The 18,345-nt window shown below is 40.0% G+C and overlaps 1 protein-coding gene across 1 annotated transcript in view; it reads right to left on the bottom strand.

Moving 5' to 3' along the window:
• The window catches only part of DHRS7 (dehydrogenase/reductase 7), a 103,101-nt gene extending 85,389 nt beyond the window's left edge, over positions 1-17,712 (bottom strand). Inside the window, exons 1-3 of the mRNA XM_053697301.1 lie at positions 17,516-17,712; positions 17,281-17,433; positions 12,348-12,454 (exon numbers count right to left, since the gene is read on the bottom strand). Coding sequence (XP_053553276.1) covers positions 12,348-12,454; positions 17,281-17,433; positions 17,516-17,648 — 393 coding nt within the window. The 5' untranslated portion in view covers positions 17,649-17,712. The remainder of the gene's footprint in view (positions 1-12,347; positions 12,455-17,280; positions 17,434-17,515) is intronic.
• Between the last annotated feature and the right edge of the window lie 633 nt (positions 17,713-18,345).

Raw genomic sequence — 18,345 nt, 5'->3', positions numbered from 1 at the left:
TTGCTGTCTCTCTCCCCCCTCTCTTTTGCTGTCTCTCTTCTCCCCTCTCTTTTGCTGTCTCTCTCCCCCCACACTTTTGCTGTCTCTCTCCCTCCTCTCTTTTGCTGTTTCTCTCCCCCCTCTTTTGCAGTCTCTCTCCCCCCTCTCTTTTGCTGTCTCTCTCCCCCCTCTCTTTTGCTGTCTCTCTCCCCCCTCTCTTTTGCGCACTCTCCCCCCTCTCTTTTGCGCACTCTCCCCCCTCTCTTTTGCGCACTCTCCCCCCTCTCTTTTGCGCACTCTCCCCCCTCTCTTTTGCGCACTCTCCCTCCTCTCTTTTGTGCACTCTCCCCCCTCTCTTTTGTGCTCTCTTCCCCCTCTCTTTTGCTGTCTCTCTCCCCCCTCTCTTTTGCTGTCTCTCTTCTCCCCTCTCTTTTGCTGTCTCTCTCCCCCCACACTTTTGCTGTCTCTCTCCCTCCTCTCTTTTGCTGTTTCTCTCCCCCCTCTTTTGCAGTCTCTCTCCCCCCTCTCTTTTGCTGTCTCTCTCCCCCCTCTCTTTTGCTGTCTCTCTCCCCCCTCTCGTTTGCTGTCTCTCCCCCCTCTCTTTTGCTGTCTCTCTCCCCCCTCTCTTTTGCTGTCTCTCTCCCCCTCTTTTGCTCTCTCTCTCCCCCTCTTTTGCTCTCTCTCTTCCCCTCTTTTGCTCTCTCTCTTCCCTCGTTTGCTCTCTCTCTCCTCTCGTTGGCTCTCTCTCTCCTCTTGTTGGCTCTCTCTCTCCCTCTCTTTTGCTCTCTCTCTCCCTCTATTTTGCTCTCTCTCTCCCTCCTCTCTTTTGCTCTCTCTCTCCCCCCTCTCTTTTGCTCTCTCTCTCCCCCCTCTCTATTGCTCTCTCTCTCTCCCCCCTCTCTTTTGCTCTCTCTCCCCCCTCTCTTTTGCTCTCTCTCTCCCCCTCTCTTTTGCTGTCTCTCTCCCCCCTCTCTTTTGCTCTCTCTCTCCCCCCTCTCTTTTGCTGTCTCTCTCCCCCCTCTCTTTTGCTGTCTCTCTCACCCCTCTCTTTTGCTGTCTCTCTTCCCCTCTCTCTTTTGCTGTCTCTCTTCCCCTCTCTCTTTTGCTGTCTCTCTCCCCCCTCTCGTTTGCTGTCTCTCCCCCCTCTCTTTTGCTGTCTCTCTCCCCCCTCTCTTTTGCTGTTTCTCTCCCCCCTCTCTTTTGCTGTCTCTCTCCCCCTCTCTTCTGCTCTCTCTGTCCCCCCTCTTTAGAGCTCTCTGTCTCTTGGCATCTGGCCCCGTCCGCGTCATGCCCGCCCAGCCCATGCCACACCAGCCCGGCCACGCCCACTCCACCACACGACGCCAGGTCAGTTGGAAGGCCAGGTGTGTTTGTCCTCAGGCGCAGTCTCTACTGCACATGACAGCTTCAGACAAACACGCTTTGCCTTTTATTATATAGGATCATTTTCTGCTATCCAAAGCACAAATTAATTGCATTATTTAACATAAATTTATTTAAAGGGACACTGAACCCAATTTTTTTCTTTCATGATTCAGATATAGCATTCAATTGTAAGCAACTTTCTAATTTACTCCTACTATTAATTTTTCTTCGTTCTCTCACTATCTTTATTTAAAAAGCATAGGTTGGTTGAGAACCTGGGTTATGCTTGCTTGTTGGTGGGTAAATGTCAGCCTCCAATAAGCAAGCTCTATCCATAGTGTTGAATCTAAAATGGGCTGGCTGCTAAGATTTACATTCCTGCTTTTAAAATAAAGATAGCAAGAGAAGGAAGAAAAATTTATAATAGGAGTAAATTAGAAAGTGGATTAAATTGTCATGCTCTACCTGAATCATGAATTAAATAATTTGGGTTCAGTGTCCCTTTAATGATAAATTCTGCAATAAAAATTGAACTTTTTAATATTAGCTCATTTTAGCTCAGTATTGGCTAAAAATTTTGGCCAGGTGGTCAGTAACATCAGTTGGGTGGTGCACCCGCTAAAAAGATCCTGGGGAGAACACACACACACACACACATAAAACCGCACATTTTTATAATATTGTCATACATTAGCAAGAGCAGTATATGGCAGCAGTTTTATAATAATGTTATACATTAGCAAGAGCACTAGATGGCAGCAGTTTTATAACAATGTTATACATTAGCAAGAGAACTAGATGGCAGCAGTTTTATAACAATGTTATACATTAGCAAGAGCACTAGATGGCAGCAGTTTTATAATAATGTTATACATTAGCAGGAGCACTATATGGCAGCAGTTTTATAATAATGTTATACATTAGCAAGAGCACAAGATGGCAGCAGTTTTATAATAATGTTATACATTAGCAAGAGCACTAGATGGCAGCAGTTTTATAACAATGTTATACATTAGCAAGAGCACTAGATGGCAGCAGTTTAATAACAATGTTATACATTAGCAAGAGCACTAGATGGCAGCAGTTTTATAATAATATTATACATTTGCAAGAGCACTAGATGGTAGCAGTTTTATAATAATGTTATACATTAGCAAGAGCACTAGATGGCAGCAGTTTTATAACAATGTTATACATTAGCAAGAGCACTAGATGGCAGCAGTTTAATAACAATGTTATACATTAGCAAGAGCACTAGATGGCAGCAGTTTTATAATAATATTATACATTAGCAAGAGCACTAGATGGGAGCAGTTTTATAACAATGTTATACATTAGCAAGAACACTAGATGGCAGCAGTTTTATAATAATGTTATACATTAGCAAGAGCACTAGATGGCAGCAGTTTTATAATAATGTTATACATTAGCAAGAGCACTAGATGGCAGCAGTTTTATAATAATGTTATAAATTAGCAAAAGCACTAGATGGCAGCAGTTTTATAACAATGTTATACATTAGCAAGAGCATTAGATGGCAGCAGTTTTATAATAATGTTATACATTAGCAAGAGCACTATATGGCAGCAGTTTTATAACAATGTTATACATTAGCAAGAACACTAGATGGCAGCAGTTTTATAATAATGTTATACATTAGCAAAAGCACTAGATGGCAGCAGTTTTATAATAATGTTATACATTAGCAAAAGCACTAGATGGCAGCAGTTTTATAATAATGTTATACATTAGCAAGACCATTAGATGGCAGCAGTTTTATAATAATGTTATACATTAGCAAGAGCACTAGATGGCAGCAGTTTTATAATAATATTATACATTAGCAAAAACACTAGATGGCAGCACTATTGTGTTGTCCCCAGGACCTTTTTATTGGGTGCACCACCCGGCTGATTTTACTGAACACCTAGCTAAAATGATCTAAATTAAAAACGTTCAATGTTTATTGCACAAATTATCATTAAATACATGTATGTTAAATTATGCAATTAATTTGTGCTTTGGATAGAAGAAAACTATACAATATTCTAAAATATTACACAGCTCCCAACCAGCTACTTCATAATGCCACCCGGGTACTTCATAATGCCACCCGGCTACTTCATAATGCCACCCAACTACTTCATAATGCAACCCGGCTACTTCATAATGCCACCCAACTACTTCATAATGCCAACCGGCTACTTCATAATGCCACCCAGCTACTTCATAATGCCACCCAACTACTTCATAATGCCACCCGGCTACTTCATAATGCCACCTGGCTACTTCATAATGCCACCCAGTTACTTCCTAATGCCACCCAACTACTTCATAATGCCACCCAACTACTTCATAATGCCACCTGGGTTACTTCATAATGCCACCCAACTACTTCATAATGCCACCCGGCTACTTCATAATGCCACCCGGCTACTTCATAATGCCACCCAACTACTTGATAATGCCACCCGGCTACTTCATAATGCCACCCGGCTACTTCATAATGCCACCCAGTTACTTCATAATGCCACCCAACTACTTCATAATGCCACCCGGCTACTTCATAATGCTACCCGCTTACTTCATAATGCCACCCAACTACTTCATAATGCCACCCGGTTACTTTATAATGCCACCCAACTACTTCATAATGCCACCCGGCTACTTCATAATGCCACCCAACTACTTCATAATGCCACCCAACTACTTCATAATGCCACCCGGCTACTTCATAATGCCACCTAACTACTTCATAATGCCACCCGGTTACTTCATAATGCCACCCAACTACTTCATAATGCCACCCAACTACTTCATAATGCCACCCGGTTACTTCATAATGCCACCCAACTACTTAATAATGCCACCCGGTTACTTCATAATGCCACCCAACTACTTCATAATGCCACCTGGCTACTTCATAATGCCACCCAACTACTTCATAATGCCACCCAGTTACTTCATAATGCCACTCAACTATTTCATAATGCCACCCGGCTACTTCATAATGCCACCCAATTACTTCATAATGCCACCCAACTACTTCATAATGCCACCCGGTTACTTCATAATGCCACCCAACTACTTCATAATGCCACCCGGCTACTTTATAATGCCACCCGGCTACTTCATAATGCCACCTGGCTACTTCATAATGCCACCCAACTACTTCATAATGCCACCCAACTACTTCATAATGCCACCCGGTTACTTCATAATGCCACCCAACTATTTAATAATGCCACCTGGCTACTTCATAATGCCACCCGGTTACTTCATAATGCCACCCAACTACTTCATAATGCCACCCAACTACTTCATAATGCCACCCAGTTACTTCATAATGCCACTCAACTACTTCATAATGCCACCTGGCTACTTCATAATGCCACCCAACTACTTCATAATGCCACCTGGCTACTTCATAATGCCACCCAACTACTTCATAATGCCACCCAACTACTTCATAATGCTACCCGGCTACTTCATAATGTCACCCGACTACTTAATAATGCCACCCAACTACTTAATAATGCCACCCAACTACTTAATAATGCCACCCAACTACTTCATAATGCCACCCCACTACTTCATAATGCCACCCGGCTACTTCACAATGCCACCCAACTACTTCATAATCCCACCCGGCTACTTCATAATGCCACCCGGCTACTTCATAATGCCACCCGGCTAGCAACATTTTATGTAGAGAACACTGTATCTAGATCTATTTTCAACAAAAAACAACATGAGAATGAAACAAATTTGATAATAGAAGTAAATTGGAAACTAACAAATTGTATTCTATATCTCAGTGTTTTTCAACCAGTGTGCCGTGAGAGATCCTCAGGTGTGCCGCGGCAGACTGACAACAGTGCATCATTTACAACCATGACATTGACATTCATTCACAGACAATCATTATGATTGTTTGTGAATGAATGTCAATATGTCCTGTATACTTTGTAGGAGGCATGGCATGACAGCACAGTACAGTGTGTGTATATATATATATATATATATATATATATATACACACTGTATATATATCCTGTATTAGGCTACAATGTGTGATTTTGTAAAACTTTGGGATGGTGGTTGCCACAGGATTTTTTAATGTAAAAAAGTGTGCCACGGCAAAAAAAAGATTGCAAATCACTGCTCTATCTGAACCATGAAAGATAACAATTTGGGTTTCATGCAGTAAATATATACAAATAATGGACTTTATACCTTAATATCTCAGCAGTCATTGCTTGTTTTTTCACTAAACAAACAAAAAAAAGCAAATAGCAGAATCTAAAATAAATATGCTTTGCCAAATCTCATAAAGATTGTGCAGCGGTGTTTGCTGTGTGTTTGGATAAAGGGTTAAATAAAGAAGTTCATTTTCCTTAGCTCATAACTTTAATATTTAGACAATTTCTTTGAATTTTTTAGCATTTCTAGTTACTAAAACAAAATTAATTTGCACAATCAAACGTTATAAGCGCCTGAAAAACTGTGTGCAGATATAATATACAAGTATGGGGGTAAATTTATCAAGCTGCCCGTGATGCCCCTTCAGGCTCACTGGAAACAGAAGCAGCGGTCTCATAACCTGTAAGCCTGCTCTGAGGCGGCGGACAGAAATCAACCAGATCGAATACGCTCCCTCTGCAGGGGGCGGTATTGCACCAGCAGTTCACAAGAACTGTTGGTACAATGATATACGCTGTCGGCAGCCTGAACTCTTTATCGGAGATTAACACAGATAGCTAAATAGTACAAGAATGATGTTAAAGGGACATAAAACCCACATTTTTTTTTCATTTCATTTTTATTATCACATTTCCTTTGTTCTGTTGTTATCCTTTGTTGAAGGAGCAGCAATGCACTACTGGAAACTCGCTGAACAGATCAGGTGAACCAATGACAAGAGGCATATATGCGCAGCCACCAATCAGCAGCTAGCTCCAAGTACTGTTTTGCTGCTCCTTAGCTTACCTAGCTATTATTTTCAACAAAGGATAGCAAGAGAACAAACCATATTAGGTAATAGAAGTAGATTGGAAAGTTCTTTAACCCCTTAGTGACCAGACCATTTTTCAATTTTCTGGGACCAAGGGTATTTTTACATTTCTGCGGTGTTTGTGTTTAGCTGTAATTTTCCTCTTACTCATTTACTGTACCCACATATATTATATACCGTTTTTCTCTCCATTAAATGGACTTTCTAAAGATACCATTATTTTCATCATATCTTATAATTTACTATAAAAAAAAATATAAAAATATGAGGAAAAAAAACACACTTTTTCTAACTTTGACCCCAAAATCTGTTACACATCTACAATCACTAAAAAACACCCATGCTAAATAGTTTCTAAATTTTGTCCTGAGTTTATAAATACCCAATGTTTACATGTTCTTTGCTTTTTTTGCAAGTTATAGGGCAATAAGTACAAGTAGCACTTTGCTATTTCCAAACCTTTTCCCCCCCCAAAATTAGCGATAGTTACATTGTAACACTGATATCCGTCAGCAATCCCTGAATAACCCTTCACATGTGTATATTTTTATAGTAGACAACCCAAAGTATTGATCTAGGCCCACTTTGGTATATTCCATGCCACCATTTCACCGCCAAATGTGATCAAATAAAAAAAATTGTTAACTTTTTCACAAACTTTAGATTTCTCACTGAAATTATTTACAAACAGCTTGTGCAATCATGGCACACATGGTTGTAAATGCTTTTCTGGGATCCACTTTGTTCAGAAATAGCAGACATATGGCAGAATGCCCCTTTAATTAAAAAAAACCCCAAATAATATCGCTTTACAGGGACACAAAACAAAAAAATGTTTCTTTCATGATTCAGACGGAGTAAGCAATTTTAAAAAACTTTCCAATGTATGTCTTTTGTCTAATTTCCTTAATTCTCTTGCTATCCTTTGCTGAAAACCATCCCTAGGTAGACTTGGCATCCAGCTGCTGATTGGTGGCTACACATATATGCCTTTTCTCATTGTCTCACATGCAGTGGCGACTCTAGGAAAAATATATAGGGGGGGCACATAGGATACCACAGTCAAACTGGGGGGGCACTAATAATTTTTACCACTAAGTCATACCACTGAAAATAAACTAAATAAAAATACATAAATGGGATTCCAAAATACCAGAGTAATGCGGTATGCAATGATACCTTTTTATTGTACTAACCTAATACTTCTGGGGGGTTTTTAATGATTTTTTTAATGATTTTTTTTTTTTATGCTATTGCTTTTGTTTTAATGATTGTTGACCTGACCTGTTTCTGAAGTCAACTTGCAGACAGACCCAATTACCAAGCAGGAAGTAGCTAGATAAAAAAAAAAGTTGGTAATTCATATCATGGTATGTTATTACTAAATAATCCCTTAATTACCCATTTCCTAATTTTGCATAACCAACACAGTTATAATAATACACATTTTACCTCTGTAATTACTTTGTATCTAAGCCTCTGCAGACTGTCCCCTTATCTCAGTGCTTTTGACAGGCATGCAGTTTAGCCAACCAGTGCAGACTCCTAAATAATTCCACGGGAATCGCAACCCAGGTTCTGAACCAAAAATAGGCTAGCTCCTAAGCTTACATTCCTTTTTCAAATAAAAATACCAAGAGAACAAAGAAAAATTGATAATAGGAGTGAATTAGAAAGTTGCTTAAAATTGCATGCTCTATCTGAATTATGAAAGTTTAATTTTGACTTTAGTGTCCCTTTTAATTAGTCATGAAACCCCTGGTTCCTAGCATTTATATGAATACAAGAATATCTGTCTCCTAATTTTCATATACATTTGTCAAGCCTTATAAACATCAGATGTATATGGATATGCATTAAAACGGTACAGCAAACTAATGACAGCTAGAGATAACATGTTACCCCTCAGTCAAAGGAGATTGTTAAAAAAACATGTTTCAGACACACACACACTCATACATATAGACACACACACAGACATACATATATACACACACAGACATATACACACACACACACAGACATATACACACAGACATACATACACACACACAGACATACACACACACACATTAACACACAAACAGATAGACACATACATAACATATCTACACACACACACACACACACACACACACACACACATACACATACATAGATAAACACACACACACAAACACACATATCTATGATGGGTGTCAAAAGGTTCTATTTTTTAGGAAATGTGCTGTGGTTTAGCAGTGAGGGGAGAGGACAGAATAGTATGTTACTCTCTAAGGTCAAATTACAGTTTTTTTTATGAGGGGGGATAGGGGGCTGTGTGCAGAGATCTGGATTGTGCAAGCCCCTCAAGGTATTTAGTAAGATTTATGAAAAGGGCACAAGTTACATATGTATTTTAAAATAGCAAGTACATTAATTAATAATTTTGCATCTTATTCTACAAACTTTGTGTGCAACATCAAGACCTCTGAAGAGAATGGGTTAACTAATGACTGCACTAGCAATATCCGTTTAAATCATTTTAACGGTGCAGTCAGCTATCTGCATTCCAATCTATCCTAACATCATTTACAGCCCATAAACATTAGGAACTCCCCACAGCAAGTAAGAGGGAAATGTTTAACTAAACACTCTGCTGGTGTTACCCTCCTGATTCCAGCAAGGACTGTAACTGTCAGAGGTCTTTCCCGGGCTCACATTTCTGATAGAGAGCGAGGCAGATCAGGCAGTTACAGATCAATGAGCATGCTGGCTGCTCAAACATGCTACTTACTCAGATTTATTTGCTGAGGTGCTGGAATCAGGAGGGTTAACTCACTAGTCTGACAGAGGTCGTTCCCGGGCTCACAGTTCTGTTAGGAGAGTGAGGCAGCTCAGACAGGCACAGATTCATGCACACGCTGCTCAAACATGCTACCTAGATTTATTTGCAGAGGTGCTGGAATCAGGAGGGTTAACTCACTAGTCTGACAGAGGTCGTTCCCGGGCTCACAGTTCTGTTAGGAGAGTGAGGCATCTCAGACAGGCACAGATTCATGCACACGCTGCTCAAACATGCTACCTAGATTTATTTGCCGATGTGTCAGCAGCTTTGTTTTGCTGTTTCGCCACCAGTCACTCAGTCTCACTGCCGGCTGCCATTGGCTGTGTCACAAACAGTCCAGAGACTCACAGTTGCTGCTTGTCACCTCCACCTCAAAAATTGACTGTTGTCAATGTCACACTCACCACCCACGAGCACTGAGTCACCGACCATGCATATTTTCTGCCGTGCCAGCCAGGCTGCCCTCAGAGAGACTCCCGCCATGTCACCATTCCTCCTAAGTTTGTTACCTACCTCACTCTCTCTGTGTACTTAACTCATCTGCGGTGTGCGGTCTCGCCATCTATTATCTCCTCCATTTCGCTGGGTGGGCATCCTCACTCTCCTCTCCCACCTAATGTAGCATGGCTAATTTTCACAGTGGTGTCAAATGTGAGTCTCAATCACGCGGTGGAGCCAGGAAATTCATACCGCATTCCCTCTCAGGCCAGGCAGCGCAGCTGCGCAAGTGTGCTCCGCCTCCACTGTCACCGACATACATTCCCATAGGCTAACTAACACTTCTCCTCCTGACTCAGTCATCCTCCTGGTCCTCCAGAATTAAAAAGTGCCGGGGCTGGCGGGGGGGGCATGCAGGGGGGCAAGCCCTTTTCTTAGGGGGGCAAATGCCCCCCCTAGCCCCCCTGTAGTGACGCCACTGCTCACATGATGTGCTCAGCTAGCTCCCAGTAGTGCATTGCTGCTCCTTCAACAAAGGATATTAACCCCTTAAGGACCGGGCACTTCAGACAAAAACTTCCCTAAAAGACCAGAGCATTTTAAGCATTTTTATCATCACTACATTTAAACAAAAATAGAGCCTTTTTTTTTATTTTACCTATCAAAACTATAGATTTTTTTTAGTAGACAACCCAAAGTATTGATCTAGTCAGATTTTGGCCAAATGCGATCAAATAAAAAAAATTGTTAACTTTTTTACATTTTTAGGTTTCTCACTGAAATGATTTACAAACAGCTTGTGCAATCATGGCACAAATGGTTGTAAATGCTTCTCTGGGATCCCCTTTGTTCAGAAATAGCAGACATATATGGCTTTGGCATTGCTTTTAGGTAATTAGAAGGCCGCTAAATGCCGCTGCGCACAACACTTGTATTAAGCACAGCAGTGAAGGGGTTAATTAGGTAGCTTGTAGGGTTAATTTTAGCTTTAGTGTAGAGATCAGCCTCCCACCTGACACATCCCAAATCCTGATCCTTCCATGACCCCTCTCAAACAACTCTCTTCCCTCCCCACACCCTAAAGGTCACCCCCATCTTAAAGGGACACTGAACCCAAATTTTTTGTTTTGTGATTCAGATTATCAAATTTTCTTCATTCTCGTGGTATCTTTATTTGAAATGCAAGAATGTAAGTTTAGATGCCGGCCCATTTTTAGTAAACAACCTGAGTTGTTCTTGCTGTTTGGTGGATAAATTCATCCAGTAATTAAAAAGTGCTGCCCAGGGTCCTGAACCAACAAAGAAGTGAACAAAGAAAAATTGATAATAAGAGTAAATTAGAAAAAAAAATTGCACGCTCTATCTGAATCACGAAAGAAAAAAATTGGGTTCAGTGTCCCTTTAAGTATAGGCAGAAAGTCTGCCAGTATACAAATAAAAGGGTTTTCTTTTTTTTTTTTACATTTTTTTTTTTTAAATGATATAATTTCTGCAGGGTGGTATTCCCCCTTACCTCCCAAACAGCTCTCTAACCCTCCCCCTCTACCTATTTGCGGCTATCTTAGGTACTAGGCAATTAAAAAAATAAAAATATAAAATAAATATATATATATAACCCATTTTCCTGTAGTGTAGCTGCCCCCCTCAATACCCAAACCCCCTCCCATATCCCTTTTTCTGAAATTATCCCACATGTGATCCCCTCATTTCCCCTCCTCCCCTTTCAATGACGCAGGTTTAAGTTTTGTTTTTCCCCCCTGTTGTGTGGTTTAGCGGTTCCACCCACTCCCACCCTCCTCCCGCGATGGGCCGCCCACCCGTCTCCCTCCTTACGCTTCCACCCACCAAAGATCGGTCACAACTCTGTCCGATGCAGAGAGGGGCCACTCTCTGCTTCGGTAACTCTGCAACTCTATTTCTGCAGTGCCCACTCTTGAGGCATGCAGAAATAGCGCAATCTCGCAATTTTAAGTGAGATTGCGGCAGAGAGAAGCCCAGGACTGCAGCCACATACAGGGTACATCGCTGGTCCTTAAGGGCATAACGACCAGCATCGTACAGGGTACGGTGCTAGTCGTTAAGGGGTTAAGCAAACAAAGCAAATATGATACAAAAAGTAAATAGGAAAGTTGATTAAAACTGCTCTGAATCAGTTAAGAAAAAAAAATAGTATTTCATGTTCCTTTAAAGGGACAGTCTACAACTTAGTCATCTAAAAGTCTTACCTAAGATTAAGCTGCAAATAGCCTCGTGCACCCTTCCTATATCATGCAGCAAGGATGATAAGAAAGTTATTTTTAAAATGAATATTGTTTGTGGCCACTTTGAAATGTCTGCCAAGCTCTGCCCACTGATGACATCACGATCTGGGCTACATCTAGGCACTCTGCTGAATAGCATTGACAGTCTGTTGAATCCAATTAGTGAGCCTTTTGTGATTGGACTCCATATGCAGGCCCGATTGTGATGTCATCAGTGGGCGGAGCTTGGCAGACATTTTAAAGTGACAAGAAACAATATTAATTTTAAAATAACTTTTTTAATGCTCCTGCTGCATGATATAGAAAGGGTGCACGAGGCTATTTGCTGCTTAATCTAAGGTAAGACTTTAAGATGACTAAGGTGTAGACTGTCCCTTTAAGTATGATTTCTCCCTCGCACAAGAGCAATAAAGTAGCAGGTTGGTATTTTAGTTGCAAGCGAAGAGCGCAGCTGATTACTTACTCTCCCGAAGTGCTGCAGGACTTTGTCTGTTGCTGCTTTGTGAGAGTCTGTATTGGACAGATCCAGGGGAACGATAAAAATATCTTTCTCTTCCAAATGGCTCTTTTCTAAATTTCAGCACAAACATCAGTATCAGAATATTGTAACAAAACTTTATTTCCTACAGTATAGTCAGAATATTGTACACTAAAGATCAGTAACAAAATTTTATTTCATACAGTATAGTCAGAATATTGTACACTAAAGATCAGTAACAAAACTTTATTTCATACCGTATAGTCAGAATATTGCACACTAAAGATCAGTAACAAAATTTTATTTACACCATATTGTCAGAATATTGTACACTAAAGATCAGTAAGAAAAAATTATTTCATACCGTATAGTCAGAATATTGCACACTAAAGATCAGTAACAAAACTTTATTTACACCATATTTAACAAAACTTTATTTACACCATATTGTCAGAATATTGTACACTAAAGATCAGTAACAAAACTTTATACCGTATTGTCAGAATATTGTACACTAAAGATCAGTAACAAAACTTTATTTACACCATATTGTCAGAATATTGTACACTAAAGATCAGTAACAAAACTTTTTACCGTATTGTCAGAATATTGTACACTAAAGATCAGTAACAAAACTTTATTTCATATCGTATAGTCAGAATATTGTACACTAAAGATCAGTAACAAAACTTTATTTCATACCGTATAGTCAGAATATTGTACACTAAAGATCAGTAACAAAAATATATTTTATACCGTATGAATATTGTACACTAAAGATCAGTAACAAAACTTTATACTGTATTGTCAGAATATTGTACACTAAAGATCAGTAACAAAACTTTATTCATACCGTATTTTCAGAATATTGTACACTAAAGATCAGTAACAAAACTTTATTTATACTGTATTGTCAGAATATTGTACACTAAAGATCAGTAACAAAACTTTATTTATAGTGTATTGTCAAAACAGCCATGAGCAAAATGCAATTTAACAGATGTGTCCAAAAAGGAAAATCTACAGATATAACGACAAGGAAGTTGGTTTCTTATTCATGCTGTTTCTTATTCGTGAAATTCTGCTTCTTATTCATGGAAGTTGGTTTCTTATTCAATTTTTTTGTCAGACTGCTTTAAATTGACTTTAAAATAAAAAAATAGGTTTTATTAAAATAATAATATGATTCATATAATGTAGTTACACAGACGTGGAATCTCTTTATATAACAATGAGAATTATGTCACCTATGCCAGTGTTGGCATCAATTTCTGTGCCAAAAACACAATTGGGCCAGGCTAAAAACAATTGCATGTCATGGAAGGGGATCTACCCTGTAGATATTCATAGTGAAATCAGTGGCCCAATGGTTATTAACCCTTTGAAAGTATCTGTTACTTATTCAAAAATGAGAATTATATTATCTATGCCAGGGTTGGCATCAATTTCTGTGCCAAAAACACCATTGGGCCAAGATAAAAACAATTGCATGGCATGGAGGGGGATCTACCCTGTATATATTCATAGTGAAATCAGTGGCCCAATGGTTATTAACCCTTTGAAAATATCTGTTACTTATTCAAAATAGTAATATTTGTAGTGGTGCCAACGTATGCCCTTTTTTCAAGTTTGTATATCTAATTTTTGAATAAGTAACAGATATTTTCAAAGGGTTAATAACCATTGGGCCACTGATTTCACTATGAATTTATACAGGGTAGATCCCCCTCCATGTCATGCAATTGTTTTTAGCCTGGCCCAATGGTGTTTTTGGCACAGAAATTGATGCCAACCCTGGCATAGGTGATGTATATCTCGTTTTGAATAAGTAACAGATATTTTCAAAATGTTAATAACCATTTGGCCACTGATTTCAATATAAATATATACAGGTTAGATCTCCCTCCATGACATGCAATTGTTTTTAGCCTGGCCCAATGGTGTTTTGGGCACAGAAATTGATGCCAACACTGGCATAGGTGCTCTAATTCACATTTTTGAATAAGTAACAGATATTTTCAAAGGGTTAATAACCACTGGGCCACTGATTTCACTATGCATATATACAGGGTAGATCCCCCTCCATGACATGCAATTGTTTTTAGCCTGGCCCAATGGTGTTTCGGGCACAGAAATTGATGCCAACACTGGCATAGGTGACATAATTCTCATTTTTGAATAAGTAACAGATATTTTCAAAGGGTTAATAACCATTGGGCCACTGATTTCACTATGAATTTATACAGGGTAGATCCCCCTCCATGTCATGCAATTGTTTTTAGCCTGGCCCAATGGTGTTTTGGCACAGAAATTGATGCCAACACTGGCATAGGTGCTCTAATTCTCATTTTTGAATACGTAACATATTTTTAAAGGGTTAATAACCATTGGGCCACTGATTTCACTATGAATATATACAGGGTAGATCCCCCTCCATGCCATGCAATTGTTTTTAGCCTGGCCCAATGGTGTTTTTGGCAAATAAACTGATGCCAACCCTGGCATAGGTGACATAATTCTCATTTTTGAATAAGTAACAGATATTTTCGAAGGGTTTATAATTAGAATTAGAGCACCTATGCCAGTGTTGGCATCAATTTCTGTGCCCAAAACACCATTGGGCCAGGCTAAAAACAATTGCATGTCATGGAGGGAGATCTAACCTGTATATATTTATATTGAAATCAGTGGCCCAATGGTTATTAACCCTTTGAAAATATATGTTACTTATTCAAAACTAGAAATATTCACCTTTGCCAGGGTTGGCATCAATTTCTGTGCCAAAAACACCATTGGGCCAGGCTAAAAACAATTGCATGACATGGAGGGGGATCTGCCCTGTATAAATTCATAGTGAAATCAGTGGCCCAATGGTTATTAACCCTTTGAAAACATCTGTTACTTATTCAAAAATGAGAATTATGTCACCTATGCCAGTGTTGGCATCAATTTCTGTGCCCAAAACACCATTGGGCCAGGCTAAAAACAATTGCATGTAATGGAGGGAGATCTAACCTGTACATATTTATATTGAAATCAGTGGCCCAATGGTTATTAACCCTTTGAAAATATATGTTACTTATTCAAAACGAGAAATATGTCACCTATGCCAGGGTTGGCATCAATTTCTGTGCCAAAAACACCATTGGGCCAGGCTAAAAACAATTGCATGACATGGAGGGAGATCTACCCTGTATAAATTCATAGTGAAATCAGTGGCCCAATGGTTATTAACCCTTTCAAAATATCTGTTACTTATTCAAAAATGAGAATTATGTCACCTATGCCAGTGTTGGCATCAATTTCTGTGCCCGAAACACAATTGGGCCAGGCTAAAAACAATTGCATGGCATGGAGGGGCATCTACCCTGTAGATATTCATAGTGAAATCAGTGGCCCAATGGTTATTAACCCTTTGAAAATATCTGTTACTTATTCAAAAATGAGAATTATGTTATCTATGCCAGGGTTGGCATCACTTTCTGTGCCAAAAACGCCATTTGGCAAGGCTAAAAACAATTGCATGGCATGGAGGGGGATCTACCCTGTATATATTCATAGTGAAATCAGTGGCCCAATGGTTATTAACCCTTTGAAAGTATCTGTTACTTATTCAAAAATTAGAATTATGTCACCTATGCCAGGGTTGGCATCAATTTCTGTGCCAAAAACACCATTGGGCCAGGCTAAAAACAATTGCATGGCATGGAGGGGGATCTACCCTGTATATATTTATAGTGAAATCAGTGGCCCAATGGTTATTAACCCTTTGAAAATATCTGTTACTTATTCAAAAATGAGAATTATGTTATCTATGCCAGGGTTGGCATCACTTTCTGTGCCAAAAACGCCATTGGGCAAGGCTAAAAACAATTGCATGGCATGGAGGGGGATCTACCCTGTATATATTCATAGTGAAATCAGTGGCCCAATGGTTATTAACCCTTTGAAAGTATCTGTTACTTATTCAAAAATTAGAATTATGTCACCTATGCCAGGGTTGGCATCAATTTCTGTGCCAAAAACACCATTGGGCCAGGCTAAAAACAATTGCATGGCATGGAGGGGGATCTACCCTGTATATATTTATAGTGAAATCAGTGGCCCAATGGTTATTAACCCTTTGAAAATATATGTTACTTATTCAAAATAGTAATATTTGTAGTCGTGCCAACGTATACCCTTTTTTCAAGTTTGTATATCTAATTGTTATATAAAGAGATTCCACCTCTGTGTAACTACATTATATGAATCATATTATTATTTTAATAAAACCTATTTTTTTATTTTAAAGTCAATTTAAAGCAGTCTGACAAAAAAATTGAATAAGAAACCAACTTCCATGAATAAGAAACAGAAATTCACGAATAAGAAACAGCTTGAATAAGAAAGCAACTTCCATGTCGTACAGATATATCACAAGATAGTTGTGCTATTTTCCTATTTAGTCCACTCACTAAAGGTAATATAACAAAGTTACATGAAACTTAGGAGAAACTTAGAAAACAGAAAATCTAGTAACAAGTTTTACAAGCCAGAGAATTATAACATAGCTTGAATGTTAGCATATGTGGTTCCCTGGCAAGTGGGATTAGTCAATTTAGAAACGTGTAAATAGCTTCTGCATGTAACACAACCAAATAATACTTGTGAATGCTCAGTAAAAGTCATAGACTCTAAATGTCACAATTAGTCATATGCACAAGTAGATGTGATGCAAGAAGAACCTGCAGATCGTTATAGAGCCCATGATAAGTTAGCCAAGCAAACAACGGTGCCCAGTAGTATTCATTACATTCAGTTATATCACTGTGTAAATACATGTTAAATGCCACTTATAGATGGATGAGTGACTGTAATTCTGCACAACCTATACAGTAACATGGGCCAGTAACTAGAGTGTGTGCATAGACCTTACCCAGACATGTCTGCTTCACCCTCTGCAGTTCACCTTCTCTTCTGGCGGAGAGGACAAGGGGGGCACCCAGCCTGGCGAGCTGATAACATAACTCCTCTCCAATCCCACTGGAAGCACCGGTCACCCAGACAACCTTCCCAGCAAACTCGTGCTCTGTAAATATATAATGTGCAGAGGTCACACAGTGACAAAGTAAGGTGCCATCAGCTACACACAGGGAAGTACAAGTGCCTACCTGGCGCCCGACCGAAGCGCTCTGTCCACAGCAGGGTGAGATCAGCGTCCGCCCTAATAAACCTAACGAGCTGCACCAGGATATAGAGCAGCAGGCAGCCCCCTAACAGCAGCAACACGCACGTAGGGTCCATATCACTGTCACTGCTGGATAGTACTACTTGTGCCTGCCTGATATGTTACTTCCTGGTTCTGAGAGGAAACGGAGGTGTCACCCAGCAAATCCCCTCCTATTCAGCAACAGAAAGACAAAGACAAAGAACATCCACGTTATTGTGTAACTAATGCCCCCTCACTGTAACCTCCCTGTGCTAGTGCCCCTCACTGCAACCCCCCTGTACTAATGCCCCCTCACTGCAACCCCCTGTACTAATGCCCCTCACTGTAACCTCCTGTACTAGTGCCTCTCACTGTAACCTCCCTGTACTAATGCCCCCTCACTGCAACCCCCCTGTACTAATGCCCCCTCACTGTAACCTCCTGTACTAATGCTCCTCACTGTAACCTCCAGTAATAGTGCCCTTCACTGTAACCTCCTGTACTAGTGCCCCTCACTGTAACCTCCTGTACTAGTGCCCCTCACTGTAACCTCCTTGTACTAGTGCCCCTCACTGTAACCTCCCTGTGCTATTGCCCCTCACTGCAACCCCCCTGTACTAATGCCCCCTCACTGTAACCTCCCTGTGCTAGTGCCCCTCACTGCAACCCCCCTGTACTAATGCCCCCTCACTGCAACCCCCCTGTACTAATGCCCCCTCACTGCAACCCCCCCTGTACTAATGCCCCCTCACTGTAACCTCCTGTACTAGTGCTCCTCACTGTAACCTCCAG

Source organism: Bombina bombina, chromosome 1 (assembly GCF_027579735.1).
Source record: "Bombina bombina isolate aBomBom1 chromosome 1, aBomBom1.pri, whole genome shotgun sequence".
Lineage (NCBI taxonomy): Eukaryota > Metazoa > Chordata > Amphibia > Anura > Bombinatoridae > Bombina > Bombina bombina.
This window is presented reverse-complemented; position numbering and strand designations above follow the sequence as displayed.